General features: G+C 42.7%; 2 protein-coding genes across 2 annotated transcripts; one reads left to right on the top strand and one right to left on the bottom strand.

The window, feature by feature from the left end:
* Positions 1–181: 181 nt before the first annotated feature.
* On the top strand, positions 182–9,032 carry plekhd1 (pleckstrin homology domain containing, family D (with coiled-coil domains) member 1). Its single transcript, XM_079573097.1, has 14 exons — positions 182–257; positions 820–1,000; positions 2,131–2,224; positions 2,292–2,381; positions 3,708–3,784; positions 4,820–4,911; positions 4,986–5,038; positions 5,313–5,407; positions 5,763–5,856; positions 6,079–6,305; positions 7,000–7,132; positions 7,681–7,825; positions 8,502–8,645; positions 8,809–9,032. Exons 2-14 carry the CDS (start codon positions 846–848, stop codon positions 8,964–8,966), a joined length of 1,557 nt encoding a protein of 518 aa, XP_079429223.1. The 5' UTR covers positions 182–257; positions 820–845; the 3' UTR covers positions 8,967–9,032.
* Positions 9,033–12,471: 3,439 nt separating this feature from the next.
* Positions 12,472–16,853, bottom strand: ccdc177 (coiled-coil domain containing 177). The gene is made up of 2 exons (XM_079573092.1): positions 16,451–16,853; positions 12,472–15,628 (listed from the first exon to the last, which is right to left on the bottom strand). Exon 2 carries the CDS (start codon positions 15,620–15,622, stop codon positions 13,166–13,168), a length of 2,457 nt encoding a protein of 818 aa, XP_079429218.1. The 5' UTR covers positions 15,623–15,628; positions 16,451–16,853; the 3' UTR covers positions 12,472–13,165.
* Between the last annotated feature and the right edge of the window lie 884 nt (positions 16,854–17,737).

A 17,737-nucleotide genomic window follows, 5' to 3' on the forward strand; every position in this document is an offset into this window, starting at 1 on the left:
CAATTCAAACAGAATAGGATGCTCTTGGAAAGGACACTAGTTTAGTTATATGTCACATACAATGCACTAGGGTAATATATTTAAGGGGTCGTCTTGTTCTTGTGTTGTTCAGAAAGCCCTGAATTCTCTTCTCCAAATTGGAGGTATGCGCATCGCTTTTTGTCCGTGACCCACTACTTGAGAACCACAATTTAAAGAGCGCCGTTTCTCTCATAATCTGAATGAGCCTGCAATCCTATTACAGTAAATATCGTGCTGTAAGTATACTCATCTATCCTCTCTCTCTCAGGCAGGACATTGCTGCTGATCTCTTGTGCTTTCGCCGCTGGGAGCTGAGCCTGAGCTTTCCGCATCATTCTAATCCATGGTCCACTCGCTCTGACACATGTCCTGTAAATTAATCTGATACACTCGCACTGTTTATCCCCGCTCCCCTCTTGATGCCGGCCTCCAACACACACCAAGCGGCAGACGGTTTGCTTAATTCTCCATATCAACTACCTGCCAAAGCTGGAGACGGCGACAGTAATCTCAACAAAGGATTTTTACAAGCTCAGATGTATTATTGACCCTGGCATTTCACTCCTAAATCTCCTCCCTCCCTTCCCCATCGCATCCTCCCTCTGTCCCTGGTGTTTTCCTGCGTCCAGTGCACTGCCAGCTATTGACCTCTGCATCTTTCCACTTCACCGACTCACTGGGATGCACCTCTTCTCTCCATACGGGTGTGCACTATCTGGTGTTACAGGGGGCTAATTGCTATTGACTGATTCTCTCTTTTTCCCCATTGATTGTTGTCACCATCCCTTTGCGGGACAGGGGAGGAAGGATAGCCGCCCTGGATCATGTTCTCCTCTTCGTCCAGAAATTCTCTACACTCGCCCTGGTCGTCCATGGAGCAGTCGGACTCGGAGGCGCTGGACATCAGCACCAGAGTGCAGATTCACGGAGTGCTGTGGAAGAGGCCATTCGGACGCCCCTCAGCAAAGTGGTCCCGTAGGTGAGTGAGAGATGGGAAATGCTGCAATTCTAATTTAAAAAATGATTAGTATTGACTGTTGTGTGATCACTTTTGGACATAAAAGCAAACTAATCTGTCTTTCTAATATATTTTTATTTAAAAATAAATAAATAAAATTATTTGTTTGGGATAGTGCATGTTAATAAACACACATGGACGTAAATAGTAGGTCACACTTTAGTTTACACTTCTTTGATACATGATTGTACCAAGCTAAATTTAGTACAAGCTAGTAGTAAAAACCTGTACCTATGTAGTACCTACACAATGGAATAATGTGTATTAGTACTTTGGAGATACATAATGAAAAAAGTCATAAGACCCTTAGGGTTAGGCCTTAAGGTTAGGATTAGAATCAAGGTCCTATGTGTTGTTACATTATGTACCTCCAAACTAATACAAATGATTCTATTTTGTATGTAACACTAGTTATAGTTACAGGTTATTACACATTGTTACACTTCACATTACAATGTACTAAATTTGGCAGGTACAATGTAACAAGGGTAGTGTAAAATGAAGTGTTTCCCTCAGGTTTGAAGTATTAGTGCAAAATGTAATCACATAAAACTGTTTACTTCAGTATAATCGCTCATATAGATGAATAAAATAAACACATATTTGTTCCCATATCAGATTTGAAAATGTATTAAAAGATCACTAATAATCTAAAAGAAATGAATACTACAATATCATAAGTTAAAGCTATATGTTGTTGGATGCACAAATACCTGAATTGGCACCTTCTGTCATAGTGATGCTCTTAGTTTATATAACAAAACATCCTTCACAACATCTATTTTTGGGTCACTGGATTTGTCAGATCAATTCTGACTTATGTCATAAAGGTCCTATGACTGAATGAGCTTTGTCACTTCACTAAATGCTTTTGGTTTGCAGTAAGTCTGCATGATGTGTCTGCAAAAGTGTAAATCTCAGCTGATGGAAGAGATTTTGTGATGTTTAGTGTATTATGTCATAGTTCATTGTTAAAATTCTCCCATTTGTCAGCTTTACAGAATAACATAACATTACATTGTTGTTGTTATTGTCATTGCATTAAGAACATCAAGCATTTGCATTTAAACATGAACTTTCTCCTGATTCAGATTCTTCATAATCAAAGACAGCTTTCTGCTCTACTATGCTGAAAACGAAAAGAGAAACTTTGAGACCAACAGGTGCCTCAACATCCATCCAAAGGTTTGTCAACAATGACTGGGCACATTCATTTGGTGAAGACGGCACTTCAAATATTCTGTGATTTTAGGGAGTCATTCCTTTGGGCGGATGTGTGGTGTCAGCCAGTGAGAACATGGGGATGCCCTTCGCCATCGAGATCCACCTGGAAGACTTCTGTGTAAGAAAACACACCCGTAAACTCGCATTCAAATAATACAACAAGAGTCAAAACAAGGAGTTGCAGAATATTTTATCATTTTAGTGCAGTACCTTGAACTTTCTAAACTAAGTAGAAATGGGGCTCAGAGTACCACCTGATCTAACCCAGGTCTATGACAGGACTGAGCCTTGACAAAAAGGACAGAACAATAAAAATATGTCTTAATTTGAACCGCAATGAAGCCTGTCTTTCCATCTCAGGTTGAGAATCACGTCTATAGATTATCCCTTTAATGTTTCCCCACAACGATAAAAAAAAAAAGAAAAAAAGAAAAAAAAAAGGTTTTCTAACCATTTGGGAGACAAACAACAAATGTTGAAACCGGGTCCAAACCTGATCTAAATCAGTCTAAAAGTTGTCAAAAGAAGCATAAACCAGTCCAAACCAGCATAAACCAGTCCAATCCAAGTCAGGTCTAAACCAATCCAAACCAGCATAAACCAGTCCAATCCAAGTCAGATCTAAACCAATCCAAACCAGCATAAACCAGTCCAATCCAAGTCAGGTCTAAACCAATCCAAACCAGCATAAACCAGTCCAAACTAGTCCAACCCTTAACTAAACCCTTAACTAAACTGGATATTTGAGTATGACACACTTGGTAGAGAATGGTAGTGATAGGCAGAATTATAAACAACACATGATTCAATAAAGTGTGCGCTACCAAACAGTTGAGTAACAGTGGCCTTTGTCTATGGTATTTACAGAGGGATCTCCCTATAGAAATGTATCATATTTTTGTATTGGCAAAATATGTTCCACTGTTCAATCCTATCATTGGATTGTTCACGTGCTGAGCCAGACGTAAAACCTGAATCATTTTGTTGCAGTTTTTGAAAACTTTAAAGCCTGGTACTATATTTCCATTCTGTATCTTTCACATACAGTACATTATAATTCTTCCTTAACGGTGTAGAAGTGTTAAACTGCTACTGTAATATTGTTTGTAGGTCATGAATTTAAAGTGGCTGTTTATCCTCCATTGTCATCAGCTTTGTGACACATTTTGCTACTGGAAGAAAGTGGGTCTTGTAACTGGAGTAGGTCCCTGGTGATGTACAGTGACTGCACCTAACGTCCCAGATGCATCAGACAGGGACTAGCTCCGCAGACAGGGATTCCCATGGGGGACAGTTATGGCGCACTAACATCTGTAATTAAAATAAAAAGATATGTTTCTGGAGCATGAGTTTATTAGATCACCCACTTAAATATTTGAGACAGATGTTTGTTGACGTTTGCTGTTCAGGTGTGTAGCTGATCATGTAAAATGTTTTTTTGCAGGGAACCATAGTGCTGGCGGCTGAGTCCGAGGGGGAGCAGGTTCAGTGGATGGAGATGATTCAGGAGTCGGGAAAAGTGTAAGCAAATACAGTGTGAAAATAACCTAAAATGTACTTTTAAATGTTTGCTGTTTGTTTCATATCTATGACACTTGCTGTGTGGTATATAAGGCTGGGTACCGTTACATTTTTTGCGATACCTGTACTTTAACGATACTTGGTTTTCGATACCGATACTAACATATTTGTCACCAAGAACTAGAGTACAAAACAATAATGAGTGGAAGAGTTGCAAATCTACAATATTGGGTTCATCTCTAATGTCAAAAAATGCATGGAAAAATTAGGAATAATCTGGGGGGAAATTGTGGTAAAAATAAGGAAAAATTGTGTAAAAGTTGGTGGGAAAATGGGGCCAAATAAGGAAAAAAAAAGAGGAATGCATTTGGAAAAAAATTAGGAAAAGTGGGGGGGGATAGGAAAAATATTAGTAAAAAAATAAATATAAAATGAGCAAAAATTTGAGAGAAAAATTGCGAAAATGAAAAACAATACAGAAAAAAAATGTGTAAAAAAAAATAGAAAAACATTTGGCAAAAAATATGAGGGAAAAAAATGAGCAGAAATGGTGAAAATTTTGAAAAATCATTTCTTTGAGCTGAAACTACTGAGTCACTCCCTTTAATGCGTTCCCTGGACCAACTGCATCAAAACTTTGATCTAAAGATACAGTAGAAGATCGTTCTTTCGGTACCTGCTTTCAGTACTTTTATTTTTTCGTAGCTCCTAAACTTTTTTTCCGATACCGTATTGGTATCGTTTAATGGTACCCAGCCCAAGTGGTATAACACACAGAAATCAAATCAATTTAGAGAAATGAACACGGCACAATCCTGACATCACATAAACTTGAGTTAAAGTCAAAAGAGACAGATTTGTTAAGCATACAACTCTGGTTTTGCATTTATTAGTGATGAATAACAACATGAATTGTTTTTGCGCTGTACTCTGAACTGCTCCTATACCTCTTTGTCCAAACAAGGATTGCCATTGATTTGCCGTCCTTTGTCTGAGGCTCATTTGTTTTGATATCATTTGTTAATCGACCTCCAGGACATGGAAGAACTCTCAGCTCGGAGAGGCCATGATCGAGAGTCTGGAGGCTCAGGGGCTGCAGCTCGCCAAAGAGAAGCAGGAGTATCTGGGTATATGAAGTGTACACTATTTACATTATTGTGCTTTCTACGCCCTTGCTGATGTGAGTACAACTTTCTTTCAGATAAACTGATGGAGGAAACAGAGGAGCTGAGCCATCAAAGAGCACAGAGAGAGGTTAGGCTCGAGACACTGAATTACACGCCTGGATTTAACTAACCGGGTTTGCTGCACTATTTGCCAAAAGATCAAGATCAACTGATGCAGAGTCCAAATCTTCACACCCATTGAGAATCTCTGGGATGTGCAGGAGAAGGCTTTGCACAGTGGTCACCCTCTCCCATCATCAACACAAGATCTTGCTGAAAAATTGTGTGCTGTAACCAAAGCCTGTGGCGACTTTTTATTTGGTCAGACAGTGTATTAACATGAATGCATTTATGGTTGATAGGAGTTGGAGCGTCTAAACCAAATCTTGGAGGAGGAGAAGCGGAAATATGAGGAGGTGGTGATGGAGCTGAAGGCGGAACAAGATCATATTAAGCAGTATGTACTATTTCTATCCATCTATCCATCTATGTATCTACTATGTGTATGTATGTATGTATCCATCCATCCATCCATCCATCCATCCATCCATTCTTTACCTGGAGTTTGATTCGGAACTTAAGTGCTACACATGAATAATTGACCACATTTCCAGTTTAATGTGTATACAAGCTGTAGTACATGCCATAACACATCATTTTTGAATCAAAACCTCCAAAACAGAGGTTACCGGGAAACATTTTAATAATGTTAAGACCATTCCAGTACATAACACTTATAACGACTCTGTATGAATAATGACTGGTCTAGCATATTGAATTTGCTGCCTATTTACTGTACGTATCCATTACAGAGACCTGGAGGGAACGGTTCATTCTTTGAAGGGAGTGGAGAGAGAGAAAGCGGAGCTGGGCAGTCTGACCATCATGTTACAGAAGTCCATTGAGGTATGAATTCCCTATTAGCATTACTGTAGATTTTAGATTAGCCGCTTAACATAAGGCCATTTCGTGTAATAAAAAACAAATGAAATATAATATGGTTTCAAAGTCCAATCAACTGAAGGAGCTGGATCTGTCTTTCGCTCTGTAACTGTCTCCCAGTATACTTTTGTCTTGTCCTTGGGCAAGACACTTCACCCTTCAATCTCTTACTTTTATTGTTTCCAGGAGCTTTCCTTTGAGAAACAGCGGACTCTGGATCTCCTTGGGGTGAAAGAGAATCAGGACAATAACGAGAACAACACTGAGGATCAGGACAGCTCCGCGATGCAAGATGAAGAAGAAGGAGGAGGAGGAGGAGGAGAGGAGGGCGACACCGTGCTGCTCCAGGACCTCAAACACATCGAAGACCAGATGAAAATTTTACTCAAAGAGAAAGACCAGGCTGCGCAGAAGTAAGTCGCCCGAAATGATGGAACAATCACAGCGGGAAGGCCCTATAGATTTGATTGCTGGACAATGTGGGGAATCTCTGTGCGGAGTTTGCATGTTCTCCCTCAAAATCTAGCTCAAAATCTGCTCCCTCTCTGAGCACTGCAATCCACAGGCCAAATGCAAAAGACAATTTCCCCATATGTTGACCCTGACTGTTCACATACAGTACATGCATTTCAAAAGACTCCAAAGATCAATAACAATCTGATAATGTTAGTCCGTGCAGAGAGGTCCGGCCAGGTCTTTGCTAATGGTACAAGAGCAGAGGTCTGAGTGGAAATGTGTATTGATCCCTGAACAAGCGGTGCATTGACGGGCAGCTCCAAAAGAGGGATTTTTACAGCACCCTATTGACTGTGAAGCACTAATGTTCAGATACCGTCACAGGACACGCAGTTATATCATTTGTTTCCATGCGCAGCACTGTACTTTTTAGGTTTCGATTTCAGCTGTTGTTATAAGTTGAAATCTAGAACGTGCAAAATGACATTAACCAGTGATGTGTGCTGCTTTGTCGTCATTTGGGATAGTCTTATGTTTAGAACTGCATAGCCATGGTTTATTATGGTTCAATTTTAGCCCAAGGAAACCGTGGTATAGTTCTGCTGTAGATCAGGTTTAGATTTACTCAGAGACTTTTTTTTTTTCTTTCAGACTCCTGGAGAACGAGGAACGGTCAGTGGTGCTGCAGCAAGAGCGAGAGTTTTATTCGTCTCAGGCCAAAACTCTGCAGCAGTCTCTTTCTCAGCTCACGGTGGACAAGCAGCAGACAGAGGCCGAGCTCAAGGTACTAAACACCGACGGGAAAATGATTTTTAAAATTCCAGGTCATAGATTGAGTCTCTTGCGCATATCAGATCTCACAAAGGCTTCATGTTACCATTGTTTGTCTGTGTATTATCTTTCAATCGAGCCTGCACAGACTTTATTTTTTGTCCCATTTCCAAGTTTCTAAGCCAAAATGGGTCATTAGAAATGACTTGTTCCGTCTTGCAGACAAAACACAATCAAAGATATTCATATATATATCCCAAAACATGGTCATACTTTGCTTTTGCTCTACCCTGCCAAAAACAACACCGCCTGGATTTAGTTGGGTACAAAAAATAAAAGTTAAACCCTCCCATTGGATAAATGCAGCATGTTCAGCAACATCATGCCCCTTCAAAACGAGGTCAAATGATTTCCAGACTATACTAAATGGCTCCACTAATATACAGTGTTCCCCCTGTGATGATGTGGGCAGTATAGGATCAAATGCAAAGGACAAACTTCCCTCTATGGACAAAAACATCCAAATCCAAACCTAATGAAAGCTATATGCTATATTTCCAGGCTGAGATTGAGTCCCGGGTGCAGCTGGAGCAGCGGCTGAAGTCTGCAGAGGAGGCTCTGGAGAATCTGGAGAAAGGCCTGAACTCTTTGGACCGTAGCAAAGAGAAAGATGAGAAGATGAAGGGAGACGTGACTCAGCTCCGGAGTGAGTTGGTCCACGGTTTGATATAACATAACAGGGATTTATGTAACACTGGCATCACATTACAGAGAAGTGTTTAAGGGTGCTAAATATAGAAGCAGATTAACTTATTCTGAGTACAAATGTAAGCATGAACACATCAAATAAGTGCTTGTTCCAAGTACTTTAAGGCAGTTTAGGTCACATTTACTCTTAGTGGTTTATAAACTATCCCACAGCCAGGGTTGGGCTCTTTCTACTATATAATAATGCATAATTGTCTCTAGAACCAAAACAAACAATGTGCAGATAAACACTTTCTTTTGACTGCCGTCGATATTATGTTAAAAGTTTGTGGACACATATACCAACAAAATGTACATCTATCTTTAATCTGAGGTTGCAGTATACAGTCCACTGCTCTCTACAATTAATCTGCCCCCTGCTGGACACAATACGCATTACTTTTTCATACAGATGCAGTGTACACTCTCACAGGTTAGGTGCAAAGCTAAAACATGGCCTACATTTTTACAAATTTGGCTCCAATGAGATAAACAATAGCACAGGATATCTAAATGCTCTGAGTTGGCATTTCTTTGAAGGAAAAAAGTTTCAAAATGCCCCCCCAAAAATCCCATCACAATGTTACGGACCGAGTAAGTCATGTGGAAATATTAATGAAAGCATGGTGTTGCAGAGTTCTTTGAGGAGTGCATTTGTGCTGCTGAGGTGGAGGCCAAGCTCCCGGCGATCATGAAAAACGCGGTGTATCTCCACAAAGCTGCGGCGCGAAGAATCAAGAGCTGCCGCATCCAGAGGAGGGCCTCCAGACGACACTGGTGTAAGTCTATCTTAAAGCACATGTTCGTTGATACAGCATTATTATTTTTCATATCATAATAGGCTCATTTCCCAAGTTAAGAATGATATTATAGACAAGGTTTTCTCATTCTTAAATCTACTTTTCTGCTCTACTTCTGCTCTCCTCTTGCCCTGGTGTCCAGTGAAACACTCCCGGTCGTTTGCGGTTGCCCACGGAGACGACGGTGAGATGGAGGAGCTGAAGGCGACGGCCCGAAGGCTCACGTCTGACAGCAGCTTCAGAGAAAGTGTGTACAAGATCATCGCCCGCAAAGACGGCACCAATGGAACCAATGTTTAGGCAAGAGTAAACTGACAAAAGTCCTAAAGTCCCGTGTGGGCCCCCAATAACAATAATTAACTCTATTATAAAGAATTTTTACACTACACATGAAAAAACAAATAACTGTGACTGTGAAAGAATGATTTAAAGCAGTAAATCTCAACAAAGGCATATATGTTTCCATTCAAACTAAATCTTTTTGTTTTGTAGACAGGCTTTGGGGCTCCCCTGCAGTGCCTCTGAGGCCCACCAGGGTGCCCCACTTTAGGAACCACTGAAATTAATCTTAAGAGTTCAATTTTTAACAATAATAAAATATAAATAAAAAGAAGCTCCAATAACTTCTACATCAATATGCGCATAATCTTTTTGGGAACTGAGCCCCTTTAAACAGGTTAATCAATATTTGGGAGATACAAAAACTACTAATTGGTAACTGCTTTTCTATGATAAACAGATATTTTCGGAGTTGACATAAGTTTGTTAGTAAGGCCTAAACCAGATGCAGGCAAACCTTTAGTGGCTGGCCCAGTAGCATTTTGGGGGTGGTCAAACAACTACACAAATGTAATACCCTAAACTTAACCACAAGAAAAACAACATTGCAGCATTTATGTATAACAGTGATAAACGTGGTTCAGCAAAGCTTGGTGTGACTTTCTTTACAAGTGGTTATACTTCAAATTTAAATTTAGACCTAATTCTGATTTTGTGCTCACACAAGACTTAACATTAAAACTGTTTGTGGCTCTTAAAGCTGGGGTGCCTGACTTTTTGTTGTTAGTAAATGTATTATTGCCACCTCAACAAAAACAGATCATGTTGCATTGTCTGCAACTAAATATTTATTGAGTAGCAGAAGATAGAAGTAGAATCTAAGTTACTGCAATTTATGGGGTTGATCCCCCTTGCTTCACTTTGCCACTGCTCAAAGCTGTAAACGGGCGTGACATGTGCATATGATTTATTTGATTGAACACTCCGGTTGTGCAGGAGGGACTGTGACCGTTAGAAACAAGTTTTGGGACAAAACTAAAAATGTCAGTTTGAACAGGGAAGATCAGGTAACAAAGCTTTAACACACAAAAGTTTAGTGTTTTCAAGAAGAATTAGCTCTCTGACCCCTATAATAACCTAATATGCACACAAGGAAATGTGGCACACTAATGTCTACATATGATGTACTGTATATACTGTATGTATGTAATAGTTGTAACATTGATGTATAGCAGGAATGTAGCAGAAAACCAACAATAGAAGTGTATCTTCAAAAATGATTTATTTTTCTGGTTTTGATTGTAAGCACAGATTGTTTTGTACAGGTTTTGTTCACAGTTTTCATGCTCATTGTAAAAACAGACAGAAATTCAAGGGTCATTAAATTTACTTGCACATTTGTCAGCCAACTCCATATTTCAGATTGAGATAAAAATGAAACAGCACATTATTTATCGCACTGATTTAACACTGATAAGCTTTCATTGGGTCACAATTATTGGCCAAAACGCTACAGTGTCAAGCAATTGTATTATTTCTGTTGTTTTAACACGAGCAAAAAACTGTAAATCCGGATTGCAACAAAGGGAAATTGAAATAAATATATCTTAACACTGACAACCTGAACAACTTTTCTTTGATGATCCCAGTCGTATGTAAATCCTAAAAGCAAGCAGTGAGCACATCTCATGATCATGTACAAATAATACAAGTAACATCAACCAATGAGGAGAGAGGAGCAATGACAAAGAGCCTACATTGCAATGAAAACATGCCTTAATACTCATAAAGCTGTTTTTGACCCTAGTACATGTCAGCTCTGTAGGTAGAAGGCTTAAGGTTCACTCTGGGGTGAGTCAGAATCAGCGTGTTGGTAATAGCAGCAGAACGGATGGTACGAAAATGGTATCTAGGCAGAAAATCTGAACGTAGATTCACTTGGGACGAGTTCACTTCGGTGTTGGTAGAAAAGCTGTGATCTGGAGGGACTCGGGGTGATATGTTCGATGACCGCCATGACCTGTAGAAAACAGAATTACGTATCATTTATCTGCAATAAGTTGCGTTCATGTCAACATTCTCAAAACACATAGTCATACTGGAGCGTAGGGGTTTAAAGGTATTTGGTTTTTAGCTATAAAATGCAGATGTGTTGACTTCCTGGTTTATGGCTAATATCTATAGTTACTGGGCCTATCCAAATGAACACAGATAGATAGATAGATAGATAGATAGATAGATAGATAGATAGATAGATAGATAGATAGATAGATAGATACTTCGGACCGAATTAACACCCTTTTGAGTGCCAGTGTCAGTGTGGTGAACAGGTCTGGGCTCATTCTACACCTTAGGACATTGTTGGAACATGTTGGAAATTACTTTTTTTTTTTTTTAACTCGGTAAAACTCCTTTAAGCCTCTCCTCACACTATAGGAGCTTTCTTATGTATTATCAAAATGGACTCAAAATGAGGGGACTTTGCCTCTATAATATTTAACATGTACAATACAAAGCTATGGTCAATGCAAAAATAATGTGATTAGAGGAAAATATAGAAAAGACTTCATTCATTCACCCGTGTCACTAAAAGCTGCAGGGATCAACCATGCCCAATAAAACTACTACAAACCTAATATGAACTGCTCTGTCTGACTATGGTTGAACTGGCGCGTCATTGTGTCATCATCTCGGAGATAATCTGGGAACGTGAGTCTGTGATCCATCTGAGCCTGTCTGCTCATATAATGCCTCCACTCCATCCAGTCTGGCTTCGAGTGTATTTCACATACAATCCCGAGCTCTACACTGGGCAATAACCCACGCAGCTTTTTCTGCAATAAAGCATGATCGAGCAATGAAAAAGTAATGAGCGTATACCAGATGACAATCTCAAAATGATTGCTGTTTTACATAAAGCTGCAGCCATGCAACATTTATGTACGATATTCAAATCCTCGGTCATTTCCTTTTCTCTGCGAATCCCCACCCGCTGCTTTATCCCTTTGTCACTATGGCAACGGCGGAGGGCAAAACCCCACCAACGAGCATCTCTGTTTTCAATCTGACAGTGCAGGATTAATGCAGATACAGCATTAAAAACCCGGCCATGGCCACTGCATGAGGTAGAGTTTTGGTCACGCTGCAAAGTCACACAGGGGTGAGGTGTTCAAAGACCGACGGAAGAAGTGATATTCGCAATATTGAATTTGTTTAGATACAAGATGGCACAGAGGTGATCACTCTCAAGTCCCAGGTTTGATTCCTGGGTGAGGAACTGAGAGTCCTCAGAGACCTTCCTGTGTGAAGTTTGCATGTTTCCCTCTTGCCCTCCCTGTCCCTTTAGGTGTTGCAGTTCCAGTACTACTAAATCTAGCACACAACATGTACAATAGGGTCCTCTCAGGTGCTTCGACTCTCCTGTCAAAGAGATTCTGAATAAATAGCTGGACTTTAGCGGTCTAATAATAATAATTTGTGAAAAGTGAGTGGTGTGCTTCACTTGCGTCACTATATTTCACACACAGACTTTGGGGAATGGCGCTGATCTAGAGCACTCCTACCTTTTTTTCACCTTGACATATTTCCCTGGTATCGGAGCGATTGTGGGCCTTCCTTTGCTGCAGTCTCGTGTGGAGCGGAGGCAGGGAGAGTTCGTATAGCGTTGAGTGATGCTGGCATTGTGCACAAAGTGAAATCCCGTGTTGATTGGTCAGCAGCACGTGGCTTCTCTGCACCGTCAGCTCTAGGTTCTACACGCGTGTGGCTGGAGGCTGTTTCTCTGCAGAGGCTGCCCACTGCATCACGTCATGGAGCATACAAAAGCATTGCTAAAGGGCGCTTCGTCGCACCACCTCCTTTTTGGGCTGATTTGTGCCCCTCGGGAGGACTGTCTTAAAAGCTTTCAATCCCGGACTTGTGCTTCCTAGTTAACAATAGGTCTTTTCATCTGAGCATTTTTCAGTCCAGTGGCTGAGGCAGTGGAGTGGGCAGAGTGAAAGTGTCTTTTATTGGACGGTTCCTTTTAAGCACTCATCCATTATGAAGTACAGTATGTCCCGCATCGGCTTTTATACAGCTGTCTGCTTTACATCCGTGATATGACTTGACTTGCATGTTAAAAAATAAGGAAATTAAGGGTTGATATACTGTATGTAAAAACACAAAAAAATGGGGTAAAGCTGTTTGGCAATGAAGGCAGGTGTCTCGTGACCAGTGGTTTATTTCTCATCCAGACTTGCTTTGAGCTGCGCCTCCAGTGCCATTTTGTCGAACGTTCGCATGTTGGTCTCCTCTCTGACTTTGTCCCGCACGTGGAAGGAGGCCCGCGCTACGGACCGGGCGCTTTCCAAAACGGCCTTCTTCTCCTTGAAAATCTGCTCGCTCTTTTCCAGCTTCCTCTCAATGGACTGCATGAGCTCCAGCCTCCTCTGCCTCTCCTCCTCCTCCACTCTCTGCCTGTTTAGTTTCTGTAACCGCTCCTTTTCCTGTCGGCTCTGAACGGCCTTTAAAGCCTTCTCCTTCGCCCTTTCCTCCACCACCAACGCCGCATGCTGTGCCTTCTTTTCCGCCTCCTTTACTTTGGCCGCATATTGCTGCTGCTGCTGCTTCTCCCGCCTTTCTGCAGCCTTACGTGCCTTCTGGATTTGCTTCTCTTCTCGCTTGGCTTTCTCCTTCAACTCTTGCCCCCTACGTTCGACAATCTGCTCGTAATTTTCCAGTGACCTGTTCAGTTTCACCTCCGCCTGTCTCCGGGCCTCCTCTCTCTCCTCTTCCTCCCTGCGAGCGATCTCCTGCGTGATAACGGCGTGTCGTCTCCTCTCCGCCTTGTTCAAACCTCGCCTCTCCTCCTGCGCCTGGTGCTCCTTCTCCTGCCTCTTCAGCTCCGCCATGGTCAGCTTCTCTTTCAACAGTAACCTTTCCTGCTCTAACATGGCCGCTCGCTCCTCCTCTAAGGCCTTAAGGTTCTGCTCTTGTAACACTTTCTTGTGCTTCTCCTCACGGGCCGCTTGCTGCAGCTTCAACAACCTATTTCGCTCTTGCTGCTCAGACAACTCCTTCCACTTTTCCTCACTCTCCTCCACCTGCTTGAGCTTGGCTTCTGCCGACTGCCGTTCTTGTTGGCTCAGTCTCTGTTGCCTTATCGATACTTGATTGTGCCAAACTCGCTGACACTGTTGCACAGCTCTCTGCTTCTCGCGTTCCTCCAGCTCTCGCCGAAACTCCTCCGTCCTCTTCTCACTGTCCCACTGCAGGTGTGCCACATATCTGGTCTGGCTCATTATATCTTCTTCTTGATATCTGGCTAGCATCAACGCGGCAATCTTCCTGTCCCGCTCCGAGACCGCTTTCAGCCCTCGTCTTTTGACCTCCTTCACGATGCGCTCTATCTTTTGAGTTGTCTGAGGGGAGTGGCTGAGGTCTCCCAGACTTAGACTTCGTCCCATTAGGGAATTGAATGTCGCTAAGGTGCGCGCTCTGGGACTGGACACTTTCGCCCAATGATCTCTGGTACCGTCCCAGCTGTATGAAGAGGAGGCGCCTGACTCCGATGAGGTGCAGGTATTGGTAGTGTTTGTAGAGGTTGACGAATAAATTGGGTCTATTTTCTTCTGTAAAGACTCAAGCGAATGGCTTTTACCTCGTACTTTCAAATGTCCATTATGCTGGCCAAAGTGTCCTCCTATTACCCCGTTAAGATGGGCGGGAGCTGGTTTAGACACAGAGGACGCTAGTGTTGTGTTAGCTCTCGGAAAAGCAGGGGGTTTGGGCGTAGATCTAGGGAATGTGTTTGCAGGTTTCCCCCCTGAGGACTTCCTTGTCACCGGGGGAGGACCTGAGGAGCCTTGGCGGGTCAGTCTGACTTGCTCCGTAGATTTCGTTCGAGATCTTTGGAAACCTCCCTTCGAAGATGTCAGAGAGCTTGTAGATCCGATCTTGGAGGACGAGCCATTGCAAGACGACTTGGGAGAAGTGCTGAGGTTGTTGACCGAAGGCTTGGACAAAAGAGCGGACTTTGGAGCGGGAGTTGCCGCTTTCGGAGTTGGTTCGCTGTCGGTAGGTGTGATCACCAAGACGGATTTGGGCGGAGAGGCTTTCTGCTCTAGCAAAGGCGGCGCGCTACTGTTCACCGCAGCTTGTAGGATTCTCCGCTTCTCCTCCCGGACTATCCGCTCCCTCTCCTCTCTGCACTGCCTCAGCTTGCCGTGCCTCTCCCGCTCGTAGACCTCGAACAACCCCGTCGCGACCCGCATGGACCTCCCTGGGGCCTCCCTGGCGAAGTCAGCCAAGGGACGCTGCAACAGCTCCACCGGCTTCACCCCACATCTCGCACACGCTTCGAGAGAGCGCGGGCTCGTCAGGACGTAGCGACTCCCTTCAGCAGCTGGCGAGTCGAAATTATACAAATCCAGATGTAGTTTGGGCGCTAGGTCGCTCTGAGGTGGGGGCTGTGGAGACGGGACAATCTGAGGCGATGGGGTTTCCGGGATGGATATAGTGTGGCAGGGGCTCGGTTCAGCACTGCCAGTGGGAGGAGTTTGGAAACAGGCGTCCCCATCCTCCTCTGCTGTCCCGTCGCCATCGTCGGTCGTGGAGTCGGACAGGCGCGGGTCCTCAGCTGCCACGCTCGGGCTTTTGCACTTGGTCTGTTCGTCCGCCTCCGAAGGGTCGACCATGGTTGACTGCGCGTGGAAGTGATGTATGGGACACACATGGAAGAAACAATGAATGAACAGTTACTAAGGCAGCAGGAAAAGTGAAAAAGTGAAAAGTGATGCAATATAAAAAGTAGCAGTATCTGTAAAATAATGTCGCGATCAAAATTCAAAAGTATCCTACATTACAGATAAGGGACATCAATTGTAGGCCACACCAAAGGAAATGTCCATTGACTAAAGCTACAGTCTTAAAACTATACCCCCTAAATCTAATAAATTATTTTAATTTGGGCATTTTTGGTAAACGTTTCCCCCCACCCCTTCACTGCTATGTGAAGTCTTTGGGGGATGGTCCAAACACAAGTTCATGCATGCAGAAAGCACAGATTCGTATACCAGATGAGACATATCTGGCCTCCAGGGAAGTGACATAACGCACGGCAACACCACTGTCCTTTAATAGAGACGCTATTTTTGGCGAAGTTACTGGGCTGAGACGATTTGATTACGCGCAGACGTATTTTCTCACTCTATATCACCCAATCAACCTACAAACGCTTCCTTAACCAAAACGATGACATTAATTAACCCGGAACGGATGATGTAAAGGCGTGGTATGCGTAACCCACTATAATAATTCTTGGCCTTGACTTTTTGTTTTTATAACGTAAGGATAAGGTGCTTAAAATGTTCGCCAATCATCAAACACTTTTGTGGACATTTTGCTGTGAACGTAGGCTTGACATCACTTAGGAATAGATTTTTCCTCCCTCTCGCCATTATAAAGTCAGCATAGGGCGTCTGAGCTAAATTTATCCACCGGAAAAACATACGTAGGCCACTAACCTGCCAGTGTTTACGTGCGTCTCAGTGCTGCTGCTGCTGCTGCTGCTGCTGGTGCTGGTGTCGGGTGCTTTGTTCCCCTGGTCTCCGTGCACTGCCCCTTGTGTTTCCCGCATAATAACAATAACATCAAGCGGAGAGGCCCAGGCCGCGGAGCCGCTGTGGGAGCATCACATCCCGCAAAGCATCGCGACAGACGGCGAAAGCTCACAGCCTGTCAATGCATGCAGCAGCGAAACCTCGACACGTCCCTTAAAACGCAATAAACGCGCCGCTAAGAGTGATATGTGTAGATTTATCGCTGTTAAGAAAAGCAGGTGCGTTGGATCCCGTCGCGCTGTGAGCAGAGCGCCCAGTAAACATCCGCGGTCCCCACCTGCTCAGCCTCAGCATCACAGGCTCAGCATCCCTCCTCCAGCCTCCGTAGCTCCGCCCCCTTCTGGAAGATGTCAGCCTGCCGTATGTGCGCGTACATGTGCGCTTGTGTGTCCGGAGCGCCTTTGGTCTGCACGAGCAATTAAGCGCGCGCATGCTTGTCCACCCCACTAAGAACATGCGGCTAATTGACTTAATGGTGATGGCCCTGGAGCAAAAATCTTAATGTCACCGTCCGCCTGTCTTCTTTTGCTCCGGATTCTATGGCTTCTGGCCTATTTCTGTAAAAAAAAATAAAAAATATATATATATATATTCCTTTTCAATTTGAAAAACAAAAGCAACATTTGTTGTTTTTGTTGTATTGTTTATTAAAATGATCATTTGTATCTTGTGTTTAACTGCATCAAAAAGAGTTCGTTTTCGTGGCTATTTACGACTTCATCCACTGCGCGGCGCTGCATTCATAAAGAATTTTGGGGAAACTGCAAGTGACGGCTGGTTTTATGGTCCAGGGCAATGTTGGGGAGTAGCTAAATAGGCTACATGTATTTAGAATACATAGCTATTGATGATAGCCTACTAAATTTGAGTAACTGTATTTTGGTAAAGTTACACTTTCATTTGAGAGTATTTAGGATACAGTTACTTTCCAAATACATCCCAATACTCATCATTACATTTTAGCTCCATATTGCACAACATTATTAAGAAAGAACTTTTAATTTTGACCTGTTATTCCTCCTAAAAAAAGTAGAGTACAATGATTAGACAAAGCAACGGAATACGTTACAAATTCATTATAAGGCAAGTATCAGTAACTAAATGCAATTAAAAATATTCTCCCCAACACTGGTTCAGGGTAATGATAATTTTTATTAAAATTGAACACCTTTGTTCAGTTAAACCAACAAT

The sequence above is a fragment of the Gobius niger genome (genome assembly GCF_951799975.1).
Source record: "Gobius niger genome assembly, chromosome: 16".
In the NCBI taxonomy this organism is placed as follows: Eukaryota; Metazoa; Chordata; class Actinopteri; order Gobiiformes; family Gobiidae; genus Gobius; species Gobius niger.